The sequence below is a fragment of the Salmo salar genome, chromosome 01, assembly GCF_965601325.2.
Source record: "Salmo salar chromosome 01, fSalSal1, whole genome shotgun sequence".
NCBI classification, from domain to species: domain Eukaryota; kingdom Metazoa; phylum Chordata; class Actinopteri; order Salmoniformes; family Salmonidae; genus Salmo; species Salmo salar.
In genome coordinates, this window is record NC_138291.1 from 80,057,713 (window position 1) to 80,077,961 (window position 20,249).

Genomic DNA, 20,249 nt, shown 5'->3' on the forward strand with positions numbered 1-20,249 from the left:
CTTGTTTAGCCTCTTTTTGGCCTCTAGGGAGCTTTGTTTTCTGTCATTATTGTTCATTAAACACTGGGAACTGTTATAGAGGATGATTACATTTGCATCTTATTATTTGCTCATTAAAAATTGCATTGTAGTGCTGACACCTAAGAAAGTAGGGTATAATGTTGCATGGTCGTCAATGAACTGTCAAACTCATGACTGGATTTTATGTCCCAAAAACAGATATTCTTTTACTTCTTTCTATATATTTTAAGATAAAATAAAGCATTATTTCATGATTATATTCAGCAGGGGGACTTCCTGCTTACAGGCATGAACAACAATAGAATTGAAATCTACCAGGACTGCCCGTATTAGTTCTTCCCAATTTATGCTCCCCCTTGAGGCATACCCACATTGGGAACAGGAAGTTGCCCCGCTGTGTATAATGACATGATATTGCTCAATCTACCTTTAATTAGGCCTATTGTACCATTCATGATAGGATGTTTTCTGTGCAGTTTGAACAAGCAGCTGACAATTTGCTGGCCTGGCTTACTGAAGCAGAGAGGAAGATGTTGTCATTGGGGGAGATCAGGCTGGAACAGGACCAGACCACAGCACAGCTCCAGGCCCAGAAGGTCAGTCTGTCTGTCATGTACCTGTACTGTGTATCTGTATATATGCCTGTAGAGACATTAGCCACCACCACCACCGTGCAAACAAACAAGTCCAGGAAACAATGATGTGTGCTGCAGCTGTGTGTTCACTGTGTGTAAGTTACCATTCAAACATCCTCCTCTGATTGACCAGGGCTTCTCCATGGACATCATGAGACACAAGGATGCTGTGGATGACATTGTGAAAACAGGCGAGGCCATCATGAACAGCAAGGATGAGGATGAAAAGCAAGCCTTGAAGGTAAAAAAGTCCTATAATGGAATGAACTCCTAACATCCATCTGTTGTTGGTAGAATACCTCCAGAGTAACCTTGTGCATCCATGAACGTAGCATATGGGCCTTTGATAGAGATTTCTGTCAGAAACCCTGAGGAAGGCAGCTTGCTGTCTAAATGATAAATGAATTGCACCAGCATGTGCAGCTGCCTTGCTTTTTTTTCTAAGAAGCATACATCAACTTAGTTTTTTTATGTTCTGTTTTTTGCAGGTCAAGATCCAAGCCCTCCTGGAGAAGTACGGCGTGGTAAGTCAGCTGAACTCGGAGCGCTGCCTGCAGCTGGAGCGAGCCCAGTCTCTGGCCAGCCAGTTCTGGGAGACTTACGAGGAGCTGTGGCCCTGGCTCCAGGAGACCCGCACCAGCTTCAGCCAGCTCCCACTGCTGGCCATTGAGTACGAAGCTCTCCGACAGCAACAGGAGGAGCTCAGGGTGAGCCCAACTTAAAGTCTATTAGCTAGTTGTCTCTGCGCCAATGGTTTTTATAATATTGTTTGTGAAATCAGGGGTGAGTTTCACACTAAGATCATCTTAACACCACTGAAGGAAATAGACAAAGGATCATTAGAGTGTTACAAAGCTTTAGGGAAAATCCTATCACAGTATCTTTGTGTTTCTCTAACTGACAATGTCATATATCCACCACAGCAAATGCGAGAGCTGATTGCAGAGCACAAGCCCCACATCGACAAGATGAACAAGACGGGTCCCCAGCTTCTAGAGCTGAGTCCTGTGGAGGGGATCCCCATCAGGGAGAAGTACACAGCCACCGACCTGCTGTACGCCCAGCTCAAGGCTGATGTCAAACAGAGGGCTGCCACGTTGGATGAGGCCATATCCAAATCCACACAGGTAACATACATTCACTTATTTTATTTAGTTTTTATATATCCTTTGTTTATACAGGTACAAATCTCTATGGACACACAAGTATGTGAGTTTGACTTTGGTCTTAAGATGGCTTATGTTGGGGATAAAAGGATGTTTTTAAAAGTTTTTGGGATGGGATTGTTTGATGACCTGCCAAAATAATGACATCGCTCTAATGAAATCTGAAGTTGCAACGGAATTATAAAAGTCCTTAGAGAGAAAGGAAACATTATTCATATCCTTCCTTTGAAAACAGGACAAAAATACCAATGGTAGCAGCAGAGCACGTCTGGTTCAGAGAGAGTGGATTTCACCTGCAGAGTCAGTTGGGTTCAACAGGGTTGAAGCCTACTATATCTACTATATTAAAGTAGACAATGGCCCTGTTGTTCTAGGTTGATTGATTTTGACTTTGAAAATAAATGAGGGTTAGTTGTTTGGAAGTTCTCCCAGGAGCATGTAATGAGCATTGATGTAGTAGATTGCTTGTTCTAGTGGCTAATTGATTGAGTCTCTTGACCCTTAGTATTTCACTAAATAAAAGTGCTTTGGATAAATACTTAAGTACTTCATTTGATAATTATATGTAGATTGTTTAGACCCACGCAGCCAGTTTGACCATGTTCCCCTCTCCCCCTAGTTCCATGACAAGATCGAGCCCATGCTGGAGTCCCTGGAGCGGATCGCTGAGCGTCTGCGCCAGCCTCCCTCCATTTCCGTGGAGGTGGAGAAGATCAGGGAGCAGATCACAGAGAACAAGGCTGTGTCCGTGGACCTGGAGAAACTGCAGCCTTCCTACGACACGCTCAAGCAGCGCGGAGAGGAGATGATCGCTCGCTCAGCGGGAGCTGACAAGGACATATCTGCTAAAGGTAACGTCTATTGTTTCCCCTGTACCTATCATTGTGGGAAATGCTTGTTAGCACTACTAGTTTTGGAGATGTTTGGGAAGACTGTACAGCACATGACTGTAGCCACACACTACTACAGGTCAACCCATTGTTTACTCTCTTCAGCTGTTATTGAAGTGTATGGTTTGGATGGCTATCTCGGCCGCTACATCAGCTGCCAATCAAAAGCAGCTGAAGTTCTCACTCTAGCCAAATAAATGAGTTGGCTGAAGACCTAGTCTCAAACTGCCAGACACCACACCATATTACAGAACCAGGAGCGCAACTTTCACTGGGGATGTGGACATGTCCCCCCCACATCCTGAAATTGCATTTTTGTCCCCCCGCCCCCCAGTTTTATCATTGGAATGTGATACAAAACAAGGCAACGGTGTGCTTTAGGACCATGCGGACGCCTCCGAGCGGTCGGGTAGGCTGTTTGGAGTGTTTATCCGAGTGGATAATAAAACAAAATAATAATAATAATTATGTCCCCCCCACTCCTAAAACCAAAGTTGCGCCCCTGTACAGAACGGTTAGAAGACCTAAATAAATAAGACTATTACTTCTCTGTGTTTCCAAGCTGTGCAAGACAAGCTGGACCAGATGGTGTTCACCTGGAATGAGATCCATGCCCTGATGGAGGAGAGGGAGGCCAAGCTGCTGGATGTAATGGACCTGGCAGACAAGTTCTGGTGTGACCACTGTGCCCTCATCGTTACCATCAAGGACACCCAGGACCTGCTGAGGGAGCTGGAGGAGCCTGGAGTCGACCCCTCTGTGGTGAAACAGCAGCAGGAATCTCTGGAGGTAAAAGAGCATCAAAATATGTTCACTTTAAGGTGCTTCTTCACCTGCATTGCTTGCTGTTTGGGGGTTTAGGCTGGGTTTCTGTACAGCACTTTGTGACATCAGCTGATGTAAGAAGGGCTTTATAAATACATTTGATTTGATTTAGGAGCATTACAGTGTACCATTTATTTTTGTCTTGCTATGTTAAATAAAGTTCCTTACATTTATGTAACATGTAACCATTGGAGCAGCTTAAACAAGATACCATTGCCAATGTAATCTACATACAGTTTGATGTGATAGTAGGTTAATGTACTTTTCGGGACTGATAGTTGGTTTTTCTCCCAGAGCTTCAAGGAGGAGATTGACGGGCTTCAGGAGGAGCTTGATGTGGTGCGGAACTTGGGGGCGGAGCTTATGGCTGCCTGTGGCGAACCAGATAAGCCAGTCATAAAGAAGAGTATTGATGAGGTAATCAATGACATCAGAACATCACCTTTAAATAAGAAGAAACAAATCACTTTGCTCATGCAAACTAAATGACAGATACCTTAGTACTTGTAGATATCTTATTGACTTACATAAGGATATATGTAATGCTGGGAAATCATATATCTAATTTGATCATGATGTATTTATTTGTATTTGTATATAGAGTAGTATTTGTATCCAACAGCTGTGCATGGATCCTATTCCCTGACCTTTGTTGTTGTTGTTTTCCCCAGGTGAACTCGGCATGGGAGACTCTGAACAAGGCATTGAAGGAGAGAGTGGACAGACTGGATGAGGCCATGCAGGCTGCTATGCAGTTCCAGGATGGCCTGCAGGTACATTACTGTTCGTTATGATTTAGCTGCTATGCTTTGTCATACACCAGGACCTGTTCAGTAGGTCACACAATGGGAAAATGTTTTGCAACAGAAATTGAAAATCTTATTGCTCAAGATCAGATAAAACGTTATCTCCCATTCCTTGCCTACTGAACACTGCCTTGCTGTCATTGAATACACTGACTAACACTAAGCAGCTAGTGGTTTGGACTCTTAGGAGATGAATACCATTGTTAGTATGTAATGCGAAGCTTGTGAGTAGTTTGAGGTTTCATTACTCAATGAATTCAGAAGTTTCACTGTGCCTCCTCTGTATTTACTCATAGGAAAGAGAAAGTCACCCCCATTACTCAAGACATATTCACGTCTTAATTAATGTTGATTGAAGTGTCAGTGGTTTTGTGTTATTCAAAGGCCCTATCAATGGACCTATTAATCAGGCAACGTTATTGTATTATTGTTAATCAGTGTTTGCCATCTAATGTTACCACTTAGCATCGTCGTTCACACCTCTCAGACAGAATCAAGGGACAGAGTTTACAATGACTGAGCAATTTACTAGGCACAGATAGATCAAAGTAAATTGTCATGTAACAGGCAGTGTTGCTATATTTGGATATCCTTCATTTATGTGTTTTCTTTATATTGGTTGTGATTGTTTGTAGTGGAGTATGTGTCTAATTTAATGAAGTTGTTTAAAAAGGCTTAGATGTAGTCTGTTGGCTATAAATGTACTACCCATTTACAACCATCCTAGACTTGAGTGATTAAGTTAAGGTCCGTCTCTATTTCACCATGTGCTAATAACTCTTTTTCGTTGACAGTGTTGGTTTTCCATGACAATTGGTGGATTAAGTGATATATTAATGATAATGAATGTGAAATCTGAGCTGTTTTAAAGCTAGCATTGTATTCTTCCAGTGACAATGGTGCCCACTCCCTCTATCTACAGGGTATGTTTGACTGGGTGGACATCGTGGAGCACAAACTGGATTCTATGTCACCTGTGGGTACAGACCTGGACACTGTCAAGCAGCAGATTGAAGAACTCAAGGTATTGTGTTCCTGTATTATATAGAATGCATTAGCTAGATGTATGAGCAATCTTAGACCAAACCATTGATCTATTTCCACATGTATCTGATCGAAACATCATGAAGAACTTTGAATTGCTCTCCCCCAAGTTATTGTGTTGATTTATTTCATGTCAACATTACAGAGAAAACAACATCTGTTTTTATGCTGTGAATGTTCAGTTCATGCCCTACCCTTGTTGGACGACAGTGTAAGAACACTGCAGCAGTGTCATTAATACTCCAGAGAGCAATGCAATAGACTTCTGTCCTTTGATCTACAACAAGACAAAGCTATCGTGTCTCTCAAAAGGAATAGTTAATGGAGGTGGTTTTAGGCACATCCACATTTGCACAGGAGCTGAACAAATAGAAAAAAGTAATGTCGCTCAATGTTTGCTATTCCCATCAGTGGAGGCTGTTGAGGGGACTAAGGCTCATAATAATGGCTGGAAAGGCACAAATGGAATTAAACACATGGAAACCATGTGTTTGAAGTGTTTGATACCATTCCACCTACTCCGCACTAGCTATTACTACGAGCCCATCCTCCCCAATTAAGGTGCCACCAACCTCCTGTGATTCCCATGCTCCCAGTAAGTGATCTTTTGATAAAGCTTTTGACCTGTATCAATGGTAGTTATAATGAACAAAAATATAAACGCAACATGCAGCAATTTAAAAGATTTTACTGAGCTACAGTTCATACTGTATAAGGAAATCAGTCAATTGAAATGAATAAATTAGGCCCTGATCAATGGATTTCACATAACTGGGCAGGGGTGGGCCTTGGAGGGCACGGGCCCACCCACTGGGGAGCCAGGCCCAGCCAATTGTAATGAGCTTTTCCCCACAAAATGGCTTTATTACAGACAGAAATGATCCTCAGCATCCCCCTCAGACGATCAGGCAGGTGAAGAAGCCGGATGTGGAGGTCCTGGGATGGCGTGGTTACACGTGGTCTGTGGTTGTGATTCCAGATGGACGTACTGCCAAATTCTCTAAAACAATGTTGGAGGTAGCTTATGGTAGAGAAATTAACATAAAATTATCTGGCAACAGCTCTGGTGTACATTCCTGCAGTCAGAATGCCAATTGCACGCTCCCTCAAAACTTGAGTCATCTGTGGCATTGTGTTGTGGGACAAAACTGCACATTTTAAAGTGGCCTTTTATTGTCCCCAGCACAAGGTGCAGCTGTGTAATGATCATGCTGTTTAATCAGCTTCTTGATATGCCACACCTGTCAGGTGTATGGATTATCTTGGCAAAGGAGAAATGCTCAGTAACAGGGATGTAAACATTTTTGCGAAATAAGCTTTTTTGTGCGTATGGAACATTTCTGGTATTTTTCAGCTCAGGAAACATGGGACCAACACTTTACATGTTGCGTTTATATTTTTGTTCAGTGTATATTAAAATATAACTTATTGGGAGCAGAACACGGTGGGGAGCGTACATTATCAATGAGCACTACCTCACTGTGAGAGGCTGGAAGGGTCAGATGTTTTGTTTTTCCCAGATCATAGCCCTGTAGTTATATTGACAGGTTCCCTTGATAATCCCTTGTGTGGCGTGGTGTTTCAGGAGTTCAAAGGTGAGGCGTATCAGCTCCAGATCGAGATGGAGCGTCTGAACCACCAGGCGGGCCTACTGCTGAAGAAGGTGACGGAGGAGTACGACCGCTGTGCCATCCAAGAGCCCATGACCGAGCTCAAAATGCTCTGGGACAACCTGGATGAAAATATCATCAACAGACAGGTGGGTCAGACAGGTGGGTCAGACAGGTGGGTCAGACAGGTGGGTCAGACAGGTGGGTCAGACAGGTGGGTCAGACAGGTGGGTCAGACTGGTGGGTCAGACTGGTGGGTCAGACAGGGGCTGGAGGTTTACTATAGTAGGGTGAGGGAAGGGGGGTGATTGAAAATAGCAGAACCTTATAAGTATAATTCATTACTATTTCTAGAGTGTGTGCTATACTTGTTGAAGATGAGACATTTGTCTTATTTTGTATAGACACCGGCTGGAATGCGGTTTTAACCAATTAGCGTCCAGGATTAGACCCACCCGTTGTATAAACGCAGTTGTAAATTGGGTGGTTAGAGCCCTGAATGCTGATTGGCTGACAGCCGTGGTATATCAGACCGTATACCATGGGTATGACAAAACATTTATTTTTACTGCTCTAATTACTTTGGTAACCAGTTTATAATAGCAATAAGGCACCTCGGGGGTTGTGTCGTGCCTAAGAACAGCCCTTAGCCGTGGTATATTGGCCATATACCACACTCCCTCTGGCTTTATTGCTTAATCAGAACCTTTTAAAGACAATGAACAGTGTACTGTTTCTCTAACTGGAAAAGGCCCCTTTCCCTCTCATTCCCATGATAGAAAGACTGATTATGGGTCAGTTCACATGAGGAGTATTTTCATGTGACTCTTGTATGAACTTGTGTTGGTCCTGATTGTGTGCAGCACAAACTAGAGGGAGCGCTGTTGGCTCTGGGGCAGTTCCAGCATGCGCTGGATGAGCTTCTGGCCTGGATGAGCAACACGGAAGAGTTGCTTAATGAGCAGAGGAAGGCTGCAGGAGACCCCAAAGCCATTGAGATCGAGCTCGCCAAGCACCACGTAAGACATATCTCCCCTTGTTCGTATAAAGTGTTATTTCAGTATTTTTTTCATGCAACTACAGTAACTGCAGAGCAGCTTGACGTGACCCTTTCATGACCTCCTGACCCTCATAACCCTTTGGATTAACCACAACAACAAACATCAAAGTTCAACCCTACACAGTCTGCGTACAAATCTGCCCAGACCACAGTCTTTTAAATGCATTTGATCAATTTCACTTCCCTCTCCAAAAGCCCCTATAATTTATAATCTATCTGACACCTTAATGCTATGTGTATTTTGAGCCATCATCCACAGACAGTGGAAAATGTAAGTTATGTGGGTCTGACCAGTCTGGTTGAGGACCACCATGCAGGGATTTAATCCACCATGTAGCAGATTTATCTAGTCTTCTCCTTTCCATTACTAAACGTATGTCCCATAAGAGTTTAGCAGATTATACCATATTTGAATTTAACCATTAGAATAAATAGGCAGTCAGAGATACTTATGTCGTGTTCACGTCATGTCCGAAACTCGGGACCTCAGAATTAAAATGCTTCCTATTGGTTGATTCTGATACTTCCCAAGTGGGAAACTCAGGTATCATCCATCTACAAGTAGTAAGCAAGTCGGATATAGTTTCCGACATGACGTGAACACGGCATTAGTACTCTTTTTTATCATTTTTTTTCTTCCAGTTTAGTGCTATCTGATCTTTGGGCCTTGTTTATTTATTTGATCCCACTGGCCTAGTGTTTAACCATCCCTGTACTGTGATGTTTCCAGGTCCTCCAGAACGATGTGATGGCCCATAAGACCACGGTGGAGGTGGTCAATAAGGCTGGTACTGACCTGGTGGAGTCCACCTCTGGAGAGGAAGCCTCTGGACTGCAGAGCAAACTGGAGAACCTCACCCAGCGCTGGAAGAACATCCTGGAGAAGACAGAGCAGAGGAGACACCAGCTGGACGGTGCTCTGCTTCAGGTATACAGTATCAGTCAAAAGTTTGGACACCTACTCATTCAAGGGTTTTTCTTTATTTGAACTATTTTCTACATTGTACAAAAATAGTGAAGACGTCAAAACTATGAAATAACGCGCTGTATGTAGGATCCTAATTTGATTACTCTTTTGTTGCTGAGAATTTTCAGATGAGCTTTGTGGTTTACATAAATTCACTGAAAACCCACACTAACACACGCTTATATTAACAGTATTGCACTTTTCATGTAGACTACTTTTGGCCAGCTAATAATATAACCACAGATCAAGCAACATTTTGGACTAAACGTTCAAATCATGTTGCTGCAGGATTATTTTGCTGTGGCAATATAGGTCAAATTAAGATCCTTCATCTGTACCTCACCCTGATTCATATTCAGTCTGCCTCACCCCTTCACCATACCCAGCTGCCATATGGAATCTGGCACCATAATGACTCATATCTGAAACTGAAGCTATGATTGATGTTCTCTGCTGGATTGTATTAATGTTGTTTTTCAAAAATTCATAAAGAAGGTTTTAGAGTAGTGGGAGTACGAGGTACAGAGAAATAATGTAAGCCCTCCACCTCCTGCCTCCCCTTTCCTAACCCAGCTATAGGTGCTCTTATTCATAACTTTGACATTTCGAGGAATGCTTTGATGTAAGGTGTCAAAGGAGTGATATAAGGAATGTGAATGACCAGTGAATATGTAATTTTATTTGAATAATTTTTAAAGGCTTGTTATTAAGTATATTTCTACTATTACTAACAGTTTTATGGCCAGGAATAAGGAATGTTTTAAGAGTATGAAATAAACTTTCCGAAACGTAAGCCCTCTTGATTTTTAGAGAGGGTTGCGAAAGGGTTGCCAAAAATGAAATCAATGTATTTTCCAATAATGTTTCACTTTAGTACGCAGTAAACCTAAAAAGCTCTGTCAGAAGCATTTTACGGACAAAAGTGGATTTCCAAAACAAACATACAGTACAATGAATATGTAAAACATGGTGCGTAGACAACATTGTAACATTGAGTGTAAACATTGTTACATTATCTGGTTCAAATGGGGAATTAAATTAATGAAAACAATTAGAAGGAAAAAAGCCATGCTGGTTTCAGGCAATTAAACATTGAATATGTTCATTGATTAAACTGTTCACAGACACCATCGTTCACTCTGTCAAATAACCTCAGACCAAACCATGTTTGGTCATTAATGTATCTGAGGAATTAATAACTTCTCATAACATTCCCTTTTCCCACCCTTGAATTCCACACAATACGTCTATGAGGTCCATTGTTCTGACTCAGGCTGTATTGTGTTGCAGGCCCAAGGTTTCCATGGCGAGATCGAAGACATGCAGCAATGGCTGAAAGACACAGAGCGTCAGCTGTTAGCATCAAAGGCTGTGGGAGGCTTACCAGACACGGCCCGCGAGCAGCTTAACGCCCATCTGGTATGTATTTAACCATATAAAAGGCCTCATACAGATGGCAGGCTTGTAAGGGCGCAACTCAGGCCTTGTCTGCATTTCTTTCTGAAGTGTGAAGTGTGAAAATTAAATGATGTTGCGAAATGTACGATAATGTGTCCTACTCATTAAAGCCCCCAAAGAAAGTGTACAAATGGATTAAACCCTGACTGTGCTCAGAGAATGTTGGGAGGGGACATGTTCTTCTGTTTTGTTCTTGTTTGCTTTTCCTCTGATAGTGAGAGTGTCTGGGTTATCGTATGAATGCTCCATTCTGGGACTTCCATTTAGCATTATGGGAACCAAAACAGGATATTGTTTAGAAAAAAATTATATTATAATACTCTGAACTTACTTGGGATTTGAAGGTTTGAATTTGCGTGTGGAAAAGCTTGGCTATGTTTGCCCTTAGTATTCTCATTCTGTCATCATGTTTGGACTTGATTTGGAATATATTAGCTTACAAAATAAACGGGTAAAGAAGCAGTAACCAAGCAGACATGGACACTGACAGAATAACAACAATAAAAGCATACTGGACTTATTGTCTAAATTCCATTAATTTGAAATGTAAAACAGTAGTTTCAGTGCTATTATTTAAGCAATAGGGCACAAGAGGCCGTGCTATGTGCTGAATACAGTCACAGGTAAATGGCATGACTTTAGGTGTGTCTTTGACAGCCAATCAGCATCCAGGATCCAAACAACTAATTTATAATGGACACTATTACTAACAGCAGACATATTTTCTAAGCCCCTCATGTTTTTGGTCTCCTGCAGGAGTTATGTTCTGCATTAGAGGCCAAGGAGGAGCTCTACCAGCAGCTGATGAACAAAGGTCAGCAGCTGCTCACCATGACCCCCTCCGGCCAGGACAGCAACACAGAGCAGGACCTCAGGAACCTGCAGGACAAGAGGGAGTCGGTACAGGTCAAGGTGGCTGAGAGAAAGGTAGGGAGTGTAAAGCGACATGGAGCAGCGTTGTTGGGCTGAGATGGGATGAATCAAGTGTTCCCTTTCAGAATGGGCCACCATTCCTAGCTCTCCCCAGACTTCCTGCGTAAAAAAAAAACCCGGCTTAAATTGGTTTCAATTGGAAATGTTAATTTGAGAAGCCCTGGATGTTTGGGATTATTTGGGGTCCTATTGTGCTCCGTCTGACAAATTATCTAGGGAAACCCTGGCTAGAATGGGTCACACCCGACCAAGTGTTCTGAACTTGTCTGATGATTCAAAATGTTGAGATTTATTATATCCCCTGTGGGACATTACTGCTCAGCATTTGTTCACTCCCCTTCCATACCCTGTACTCTACTGTACATTTTAAACCTATAATCCATGAGGTGGTAATAAATGCTGTACAGCAGATAAGGTTGGCAAGCACATAGGATGTGGTCACCCAGCAGATCAGATGTCTACTGGGAAGTGCCTGACTCATTAGTCATCATGGAACAGTCCTCTTATCTTCAGAGACATTCTAATGAACAGCTGAAGCGTTGGATGGGATGTAAAGGGAATGCTGGGGTTGGATGTGGGTTTGTTCCTAACTCAGTCAAGTCTCTTAATCAAATAGTCTCGGGCTGTTGGTGGTAGGTGCAGCCAATTCAGCTTCCCTGCGCGCCGTTAGGCAAACTGTTGCCATTTCGTGTGTCTGAAGGTACAAACTCTGGCTTCCCGGTGGGCCTAGAGAGGAAATCAAGTGCACTAAAGGTCTACCGCTGGCCAATCAGATTGCTCAGATGACAGAGTCTGCAATAACTTAGCAGGCATAAAAGAAAGCTATGGAAAAATTGATACTGTGAGATTTCAAAACATTTAAAACCATGAATAGAGAGAGACACTGTCAACGTATACAGCAAATAGCTGCTGTTTTTATGAGTGAGTTTAAGTTCTTACTCAGCACTGTCAACACTTTGTATTCAACACTTTTATAGTCCATAAAATGCACGTTCTTCCTATTTCCACACAGCGCTACAACAAGCAGTGCAGCAGTAATGAATGAGTAAGAAAGTGTATCTATAGGCTTGCATTGCTGTTATTATTAGCAGCTTGGGTCTTTTTTAATGTCAAGGAATATTTCACTTCCTCTGTTTATAGGAGTAACAACATGAATTTGTGCATGAGGCAGAAATAATGTGGTGCGACTCGAGTTTCGCCATCAGCTGGAAGACGGTGTCCTTTTTTGGTCAGTGTCAGTGGAGGAAAGGGAGAGCGGAGGGATGTTGAGAGATGGACGCTCAGTCTGCTGCTCTCTCCCCTTCGCTGAGACTGACCATCAGATGCAGGCACCATCAGCCCAGTAAAATAAAAAGCAAATTATTTAAATGTACGCTCACTCAACAGTGCCTCACAAGTAATACACCAATGGATCTATTACCGTTGTGATCATATAGCCTACCTCAAATTTTGAAATATAATTTAAAAAAATGTCTGAACAACAATGCATTGGCAGGTAAATTCAAGCAAAGCCAGTATGCGGTGATAATGTATTTGACCTATAGCTTACTGCACAAACCTCATTGTTACGATACTGTTTTTAATTGGTTTATGTTGCATAGGCTTATGTTTTTTAAGTCATGTTAATAAAAAATCAGAGCGGTAGATTTCGGCATTCATTTTGACTCAGAAAGGGATCTTGACTCAGGAAAGTTTGGTGACCACTGAACTATGGTGTACTGTACTGTATGCCATGCATACTCTACGACTTAACTCACTGCATTTTCTAAGCATTTTGCTAGCTTGTCAAGATAGCACACTTCATTCAGAATTAAAGCTAAATTAACCAACATGGAGAAAGAGACATCACTGTATACCGGAGACAGTACTTACTTGCCATTAGGCTTGTAATGACTGTAATGTTATTACCCCATTGTTTATCGTGATGAGGATATAGCATTAGCTGTACTCTTTTGCTTGCCTGGCAAAGGCAAAACTCATCCTCCCTGTTGGACCGACCACACTGAATACATCTGTTTGATTCAATCAAAGGCTAATTGATGCTATTTTTATAACTGTAGAGGATGCATCGTTTTGATAGCTCATCCTCTTCCCTTGAGCTAGTCCAGAGATGCTGACTTCCTCTGCCTAAACAGAGGTCAGTCATGTTTGGACCAATTACAATCATTACCTAATGCTGTGGCAACAAATGAACAAACAACCTGTGTGTGTGTGTGTGTGTGTGTGTGTATGGACGTGTTTAACTATTCTTGTGGGGACCAGAACAAACATTTGACCAACTGGGGACATTTTGTTAGTCCCCACGAGGTCAAATGCTATTTCAAGGGGGTTTAGGGTTAAGGTTAGAATTAGTGTTAGGGTTAGAATTACATTAAAGGTTAGGGTTAGGAGCTAGGGTTAGTTTTAGCATTAGGGGTTAGGGTTAAGGTTAGGTTTTTTAGGTTAAGGTTAGAGTAAGAGTACGGGTTAGGGAAAATAGGATTTTGAATGGGACTGAATTGTGTGTCCCCACAAGGTTAGTTGTACAAGACTTTGTGTGTGTGTCTGTGTGTGTGTATTTGCTAGGCAAACTTGTCTGTCAGTTTGTGTGTGTGTGCACATCCGTGTGTGAATGTTTGTGTCAGTAGGAAGAATGCTATGTTTCTCAGGTGGCTTTGTTGTCTCTGTGCTTCAGGTGAAACTGGAGGAGGCCTTGACTCTGGCCACAGAATTCCATAACTCTCTCCAGGACTTCATCAACTGGCTGACCCAAGCTGAACAGACTCTCACTATGTCCTCTCCTGCCTCCCTCATCCTGGAAAACATCATGTTCCAGATAGATGAGCACAAGGTATGTGTCGTTGTGAAGACAATTAACATAACACATCGATTTATATGTTGATAGGTTTTGATGATTTGTCATTTCAGTGTTCAGTATTATCTAATAATTAACCTAAACAGCCTCCTATCCTGATTTAATTTGTATTAATGATATCAATAGCGCAAACAATTGATGGGCTTAGGTCCCATAGCCGAGACAGCTTGCAGTGCAAGCAGGCCAACCACGGCTCAACAAGGCCATTTGACTCTCATCCAGAACTCTGCTCATTCTACTTACAAAAATTGTATCAAAAAAAGATCAACTCCGCTGTGTAACACTATTGTAACATTTGTCATGATCCTCTGATGTGTGTGTATTGGCAGGTGTTTGTGACGGAGGTGAACTCCCACAGGGAGCAGATCGTTGAGCTGGATAAGACAGGAACCCACCTGAAGTACTTCAGCCAGAAGCAGGATGTGGTGCTGATCAAGAACCTGCTGATCAGTGTGCAGGGCCGCTGGGAGAAGGTGGTGCAGAGGTCTGTGGAGAGGGGCCGTCTGCTGGATGATGCCAGGAAGAGGGCCAAACAGGTACAGCACCTTGGCACACTTGATGTACTACACAGTTGGTACAGTATTACACAGTAGTACACAGTGCCTAAACTGATATGCTAGGAGTCAGCAGTCTAGCCACACTGAAGTGGGATATGAAATTGATGTAAGTCGAAAAAAATAAGTGAGAGAGAGAGAGTCATAGTGGAAGGAGAGATGGAGAGAGGGGGTGAGCGAGAGGGTGACAGAGGAAGTTAGACAGGTGGTCTGTAGTTGACGTCACCATCTTTCCACATAACTGGGCAATAGGCATTTTTTGAGAAACAGAGAAGTGAGGTCACGAGGTGTGAGGTCAAATACCGTACAGTACATTAATGCTTTGCAGACAAAAGTCGACTAGACGATGTGTCACAACTACATTATGGTGCTTATTATCGCAGGAAAGCTGTATCAGTATTACAGGGAGTCTGGTGTTACAAACTGGCCTCAGAGCTCTTTCATTAGTACGAACCCATCACTTTTCTTGGCTCTGAAATTAGACTCATCCAAACATAGAACAATAAATCAAAGGAAGTCATATATCACAGTGCGGTTTACGCAAGCCTCATTTGCTACATCTCTCCCCTCAGTTCCACGAAACCTGGAACAAGCTGACGGAATGGTTGGACGAGTCGGAGAAGGCCTTGGACTCCGAGCTGGAAATCGCCAACGACCCTGACAAGATCAAGATGCAGCTGGCCCAGCACAAGGTGACTGAACTAACTGAACCTCATTGAATCCTTTTCCTTGGGGGGGGGGGTTGTTAATGAAAGAGTTGGCGAGACCCCTCCGATAGTCAGACTTTTATGAAGGAGAGTCATTTAGCACAGTAAACATCTGCAGCAGCACCATAGTCATTTATCAAAACTGTGAATTTCAAACGCAGCTGTCTTTAAAACCACAGTTTTGTGTTTTTTTTTTTATAGTGAAACATACAAAGAGAAATCTAACACTATTTTACTGTAAAAGCCATTTTAGGGTATGGGATTTATACATTATTGCCCCCAAAATAGTATGACATTGTTTTTTAAACTCAATGTTAAATTTAAACCTCCCTACCATCATATCTAAGGCAATATGACGCCAATCTCTATAAATATCGGCAAATCTGCTTGATTGGAGGTACACAACACACTCCCCGCCTCTCGTCATGAGCCGTTACCAAGAACCACATACCTTATTTTTTAACAGGGTCGTTACCAATTGAGTTTTCAGAGTATTTTCTGTGCCTACCTATTTTAAATTCTAGATGATGGATTAAATTGAGGCTATAGCGTCCATAAGGTGACCATTGGACTTAATATATTTTGGATTGACTAAGTTTGTAGGTGCAACAGTTTTTATTACATTTATAATTTATTGCTCTCACATGCTCATTTCTGTAAGAACCAATGATGTGCTACCTTTTTGTAAAATTCTGACAATGCTAACATCTTTTTAGCCGAATCTCAGAGTTCTATCTAACTGGGTCAAGCAACAATACTTTTTGTACATAGTCCTCCCATTTTAGTATTGGGACAAATTCACTTATGTCTATTAAGGAAGTAAAAAATTAAGTATTTGGTCCCATATTCATAGCACGCAATGACTATATCAAGCTTGTGACACTACAAATTTCAGATTATTTTGTGGCCGATAGAAATTCATGGTAAATAATGTATTGTGTCATTTTGGAGTCACTTTTATTGTAAATAAGAATATAACATGTTTATAAACACTTCTACATTAATGTGGATGCTACCATGATTATGGATAATCCTGAATGAATCGTGAATAATGATGAGTGAGAAAGTTACAGATACACAATATCATACCCCTCCAAAAATGCTAACCTCCCATGTTATTGTAATGGTGAGAGGTTAGCATGTCTTGGAAGTATGATATTTGTGTGTCTGTAACTTTCTCACTCATCGTTATTCATGATTCATTCAGGATTATCTGTAATGATGGTAGCATCCACGTTAAAATGTTGTACAAAAAGGGCTGTAATTTCTAAACGGTTCACCTGATATAGATAAAAATACCCTAAAGCTGACAGTCTGCACTTTAACCTCATAGTCATTGTATCATATAAAATCCGAAGTGCTAAAGTACGGAGCCAAAACAACAAAAAATGTGTCACTCTCCCAATACTTTGGAGCTCACTGTTAATGGTGGTACAGTATACAGGCTGTGGTTAATCAATAAATGCAAACAGATATTTTGATTAGCTAACGTTAGCGTGCTTGTCCAAATTCCAGTAGCTAGTCTCTCTAGCTAGCTAGCTAACACCAGAAAGCTAGCTAGCTATATTTGTTTATGGAAGGTTTGTTACACAAATAACTTCAGCCATTAGCTAGATAGCTAGAGCCAGACAACAACAGCTGACCTTGACACAGAAGCTAGCTAACGATAACAAGCTCACGTCCAAATGCCAGTCCTACATTTTTCCACAAAACATAGTTAGCACAGCGCTAGGGGTGGGGAAGAGAGCTAATGCCCCCCAAAACCCGGATTATATAAATGTACAGTATAGGATTTATTACTCTGCAATGCTTTAGGCTAGAAACAAGTTGCAAAAGGCACAAGAAAGACGTGGCTCTAGTGTACATGCCATTTTAATCCAAATTTGCGCTGACTGATCAACAGTGTCAAGTTACTTTTCAGTGTCTTCCCACAAATCTGAACCCAGTAAGCAAAATTACGTTTAAAAGACGTCTTTTTCAGACATTGAAAATACGTATATTCCCCGATGTTGAAATCAGGTTCCTTTTTGGTTTTAAATGAATTTTGAAAATACTTTCTCTACTTTTTTTTGCTGTACTGCAATTTACTGCACTCTACTGTGCTCTGCTGCAGTGGTTCTCAAACCTCTCCTCGGGGACCCACAGACGTTTCACATTTTGCTGAAGCTCTGAACTAGCTATTCAAGAGCTTGAGGATTAGTTGAGTCAGGTGTGCTAGCTCTGGAATATATCAATGACATGGAACGGCCTGGGGTCCCCATGGAGAAGTTTGAGAACCTCTACTGTACTGTGCTGTCCAAACTTTTGAAACATAGAGGTCTATGATTGGTTCAGATTTGGTCCAGTCTGGAATGGACCAAATCTAAACCAAACATAGACATCTACACTACCGGTCAAAAGTTTTAGAACACTTAGTCATTCAAAGGTTTTTCTTTATTTTTACTGTTTTCTACATTGTAGTATAATAGTGAAGACAATCAACAGTATGAAATAATTCACATGGGATCATGTAGTAACCAAAAAAGTGTTAAACAAATCAACATATATTTTATATTTGAGATTCTTCAAAGTTGCCACCCTTTGCCTTGATGACAGCTTTGCACACTCTTGACATTCTCTCAACCAGCTTCACCTGGAATGCTTTTTTTTGTTGGCTGCTTTTCCTTCACTCTGCAGTCCGACTCATCCCAAACCATCTCAATTGGGTTGAGGTCGTTGGATTGTAGAGGCCAGGTTATCTGATGCAGCACTCCATCACTCTCCTTCTTGGTCAAATAGCCCTTACACAGCCTGGAGGTGTGTTGGGTCATTGTCCTGTTGAAAAACAATTGATAGCCCCACTAAGCGCAAACCAGATGGGATGGCGTATCGCTGCAGAATGCTGTGGTAGCCATTCTGGTTAAGTGTGCCTTGATTTCTAAATAAATCACACAGTGTCGCCAGCAAAACACCCCCACACCATAACACCTCCTCCTTCATGCTTTACGGTGGGATATACACATGCAGAGATCATCCGTTCACCCACACCGCGTCTCACAAAACACGGTGTTTGGAACCAAAAATCTCCAATTTCCACCGCTCTAATGTCCCAGAGGGATTATATGTGACAGGTGTTCTAAAACGTTTGACCTGTAGTATGTGTGTATATATATATGTGTATTTGTATTTATTTTTGCAATAAAGATAGTGACGCTATAATAATGCACACATACAATAGGCCTATACCTACAGTCTAGATGTATGTATGTATGTATGTATGTATGTATACACGTGTGTGTGTGTGTGTGTGTGTGTGTGTGTATACACGTGTATATACATACACACATACATACATACATACATACATTAGGCTGTAGCTATGTTTAGATATAGGCCTTATTGTATACATTGTTAGGCTGTAGGTATTTTTAGATATAGGCCTATTGTATAAGTGCATTATTATAGCGTCACTATCTTTATTGCAAAAATAAATACAAATACACACAACTTTAAGCTACATATTCATTTGAGAGAGGTAATGAATGCCCATTGATCAGCACAGCAATTGATAAAACAGGACCATGTTCGCAAAACAAGTGTTTTTGAGCTTATGTTAATATTATACAGGTAAACTAATGGTTCCAGAAATCAGGAATGGAGACAGGCTCGGTAGACCTTTATATATGAGGGACTGTGTCCAACACACCACCTACCTGTTGTTATGTTGGGCACCTACTGAACCAAAAAATATTATGATTTATTTTTTCTAAATGACATGCATTGCTAAAAATAAAGGTTTAAGGAAATACAGGCAGGCACCACATTACTACGAGACAAAATAGCTTGCCCAATCAAACATGATTGTCTTGTAAGTATAAAAGCAAAGCTTGCTTTCATATAATAAAAAAAAGCTTGGAAAGGTAGTGGAATGGGATTAGTGTGGTGTGTGTGTGTGAAGAATCCAAAAGTGTAACTTGTATGCGGTACAAATCACATTATTGTGGGAACACTTCCTCTTAGAGTATGAATTAGGCTGTTTGAGAAGGTTTGAATCTTAAGCAACCTGCATACACATTGTTTGAACTACGATAGACCAGCATGGCTAATGAAGTAGGTCAAAGCTGTGTGCTGGAAAGCCTTGGTACTGTAGAGCATGGGTGGAGTAAGCATTGTGCTGCTCGTGAATTTCCTTTAGTTTTTGTCTTCAGACCAATGCCTACTTCTCACTTAAAACATATTTTTTGGTTTTTAATTATAGTATACAGTATTCATTAGTGATTTTAGGTGTCAGGGACTAGGCTATTCAGTTGTTGTCCTTGAGCTGTTGTGTGTGAGGCGCTTTTGCTAATCCTTTCATAATCCCTGGATGTACAGAATGTATTAGGGACGGCCCTGATTTCGGATACTTTTAATCCCTGTGGATGAAAGACGCTTGAATTGTGACCCCTTGTTTTGGTTTCAGCCACTACATAGTGTCCTTTATGAGCAAATAGGTCACACACGCCACTCACAAATTTCAATCCATGACAGAATGTAGATTGTAGTTTAGGGGGACAATCCTCTGTGAAGGAATCTACCTGTTAAATCATATGTAGTGCCTCAGAAATAACTCAGCTGTGGTTTCTCAATTGTGCTGCTGATGATCTGTCAATTCATAACAAAACAGAAAGTGAGACCATGGTCAAATTGCTTATGCTACTGTTAAATTTCGGACATTTCATTATTGGCTGTGCAGCTGTC

The 20,249-nt window shown here is 41.5% G+C and overlaps 1 protein-coding gene across 27 annotated transcripts in view; it reads left to right on the forward strand.

Annotated features, from left to right (window-relative positions):
- The window catches only part of LOC106612695 (dystonin), a 190,862-nt gene that overhangs the window by 149,118 nt on the left and 21,495 nt on the right, over nt 1–20,249 (forward strand). For all 27 annotated transcript variants that reach the window (XM_014214148.3, XM_014214222.3, XM_014214247.3 and 24 more), the window contains 17 exons: nt 498–617; nt 790–897; nt 1,145–1,363; nt 1,580–1,783; nt 2,442–2,673; nt 3,275–3,501; nt 3,832–3,954; nt 4,209–4,310; nt 5,266–5,367; nt 6,973–7,146; nt 7,861–8,016; nt 8,788–8,985; nt 10,315–10,443; nt 11,239–11,409; nt 14,090–14,245; nt 14,599–14,805; nt 15,396–15,515. In XM_014214148.3, the coding sequence (XP_014069623.3) occupies nt 498–617; nt 790–897; nt 1,145–1,363; nt 1,580–1,783; nt 2,442–2,673; nt 3,275–3,501; nt 3,832–3,954; nt 4,209–4,310; nt 5,266–5,367; nt 6,973–7,146; nt 7,861–8,016; nt 8,788–8,985; nt 10,315–10,443; nt 11,239–11,409; nt 14,090–14,245; nt 14,599–14,805; nt 15,396–15,515 (2,748 nt within the window). The remainder of the gene's footprint in view (nt 1–497; nt 618–789; nt 898–1,144; nt 1,364–1,579; nt 1,784–2,441; nt 2,674–3,274; nt 3,502–3,831; nt 3,955–4,208; nt 4,311–5,265; nt 5,368–6,972; nt 7,147–7,860; nt 8,017–8,787; nt 8,986–10,314; nt 10,444–11,238; nt 11,410–14,089; nt 14,246–14,598; nt 14,806–15,395; nt 15,516–20,249) is intronic.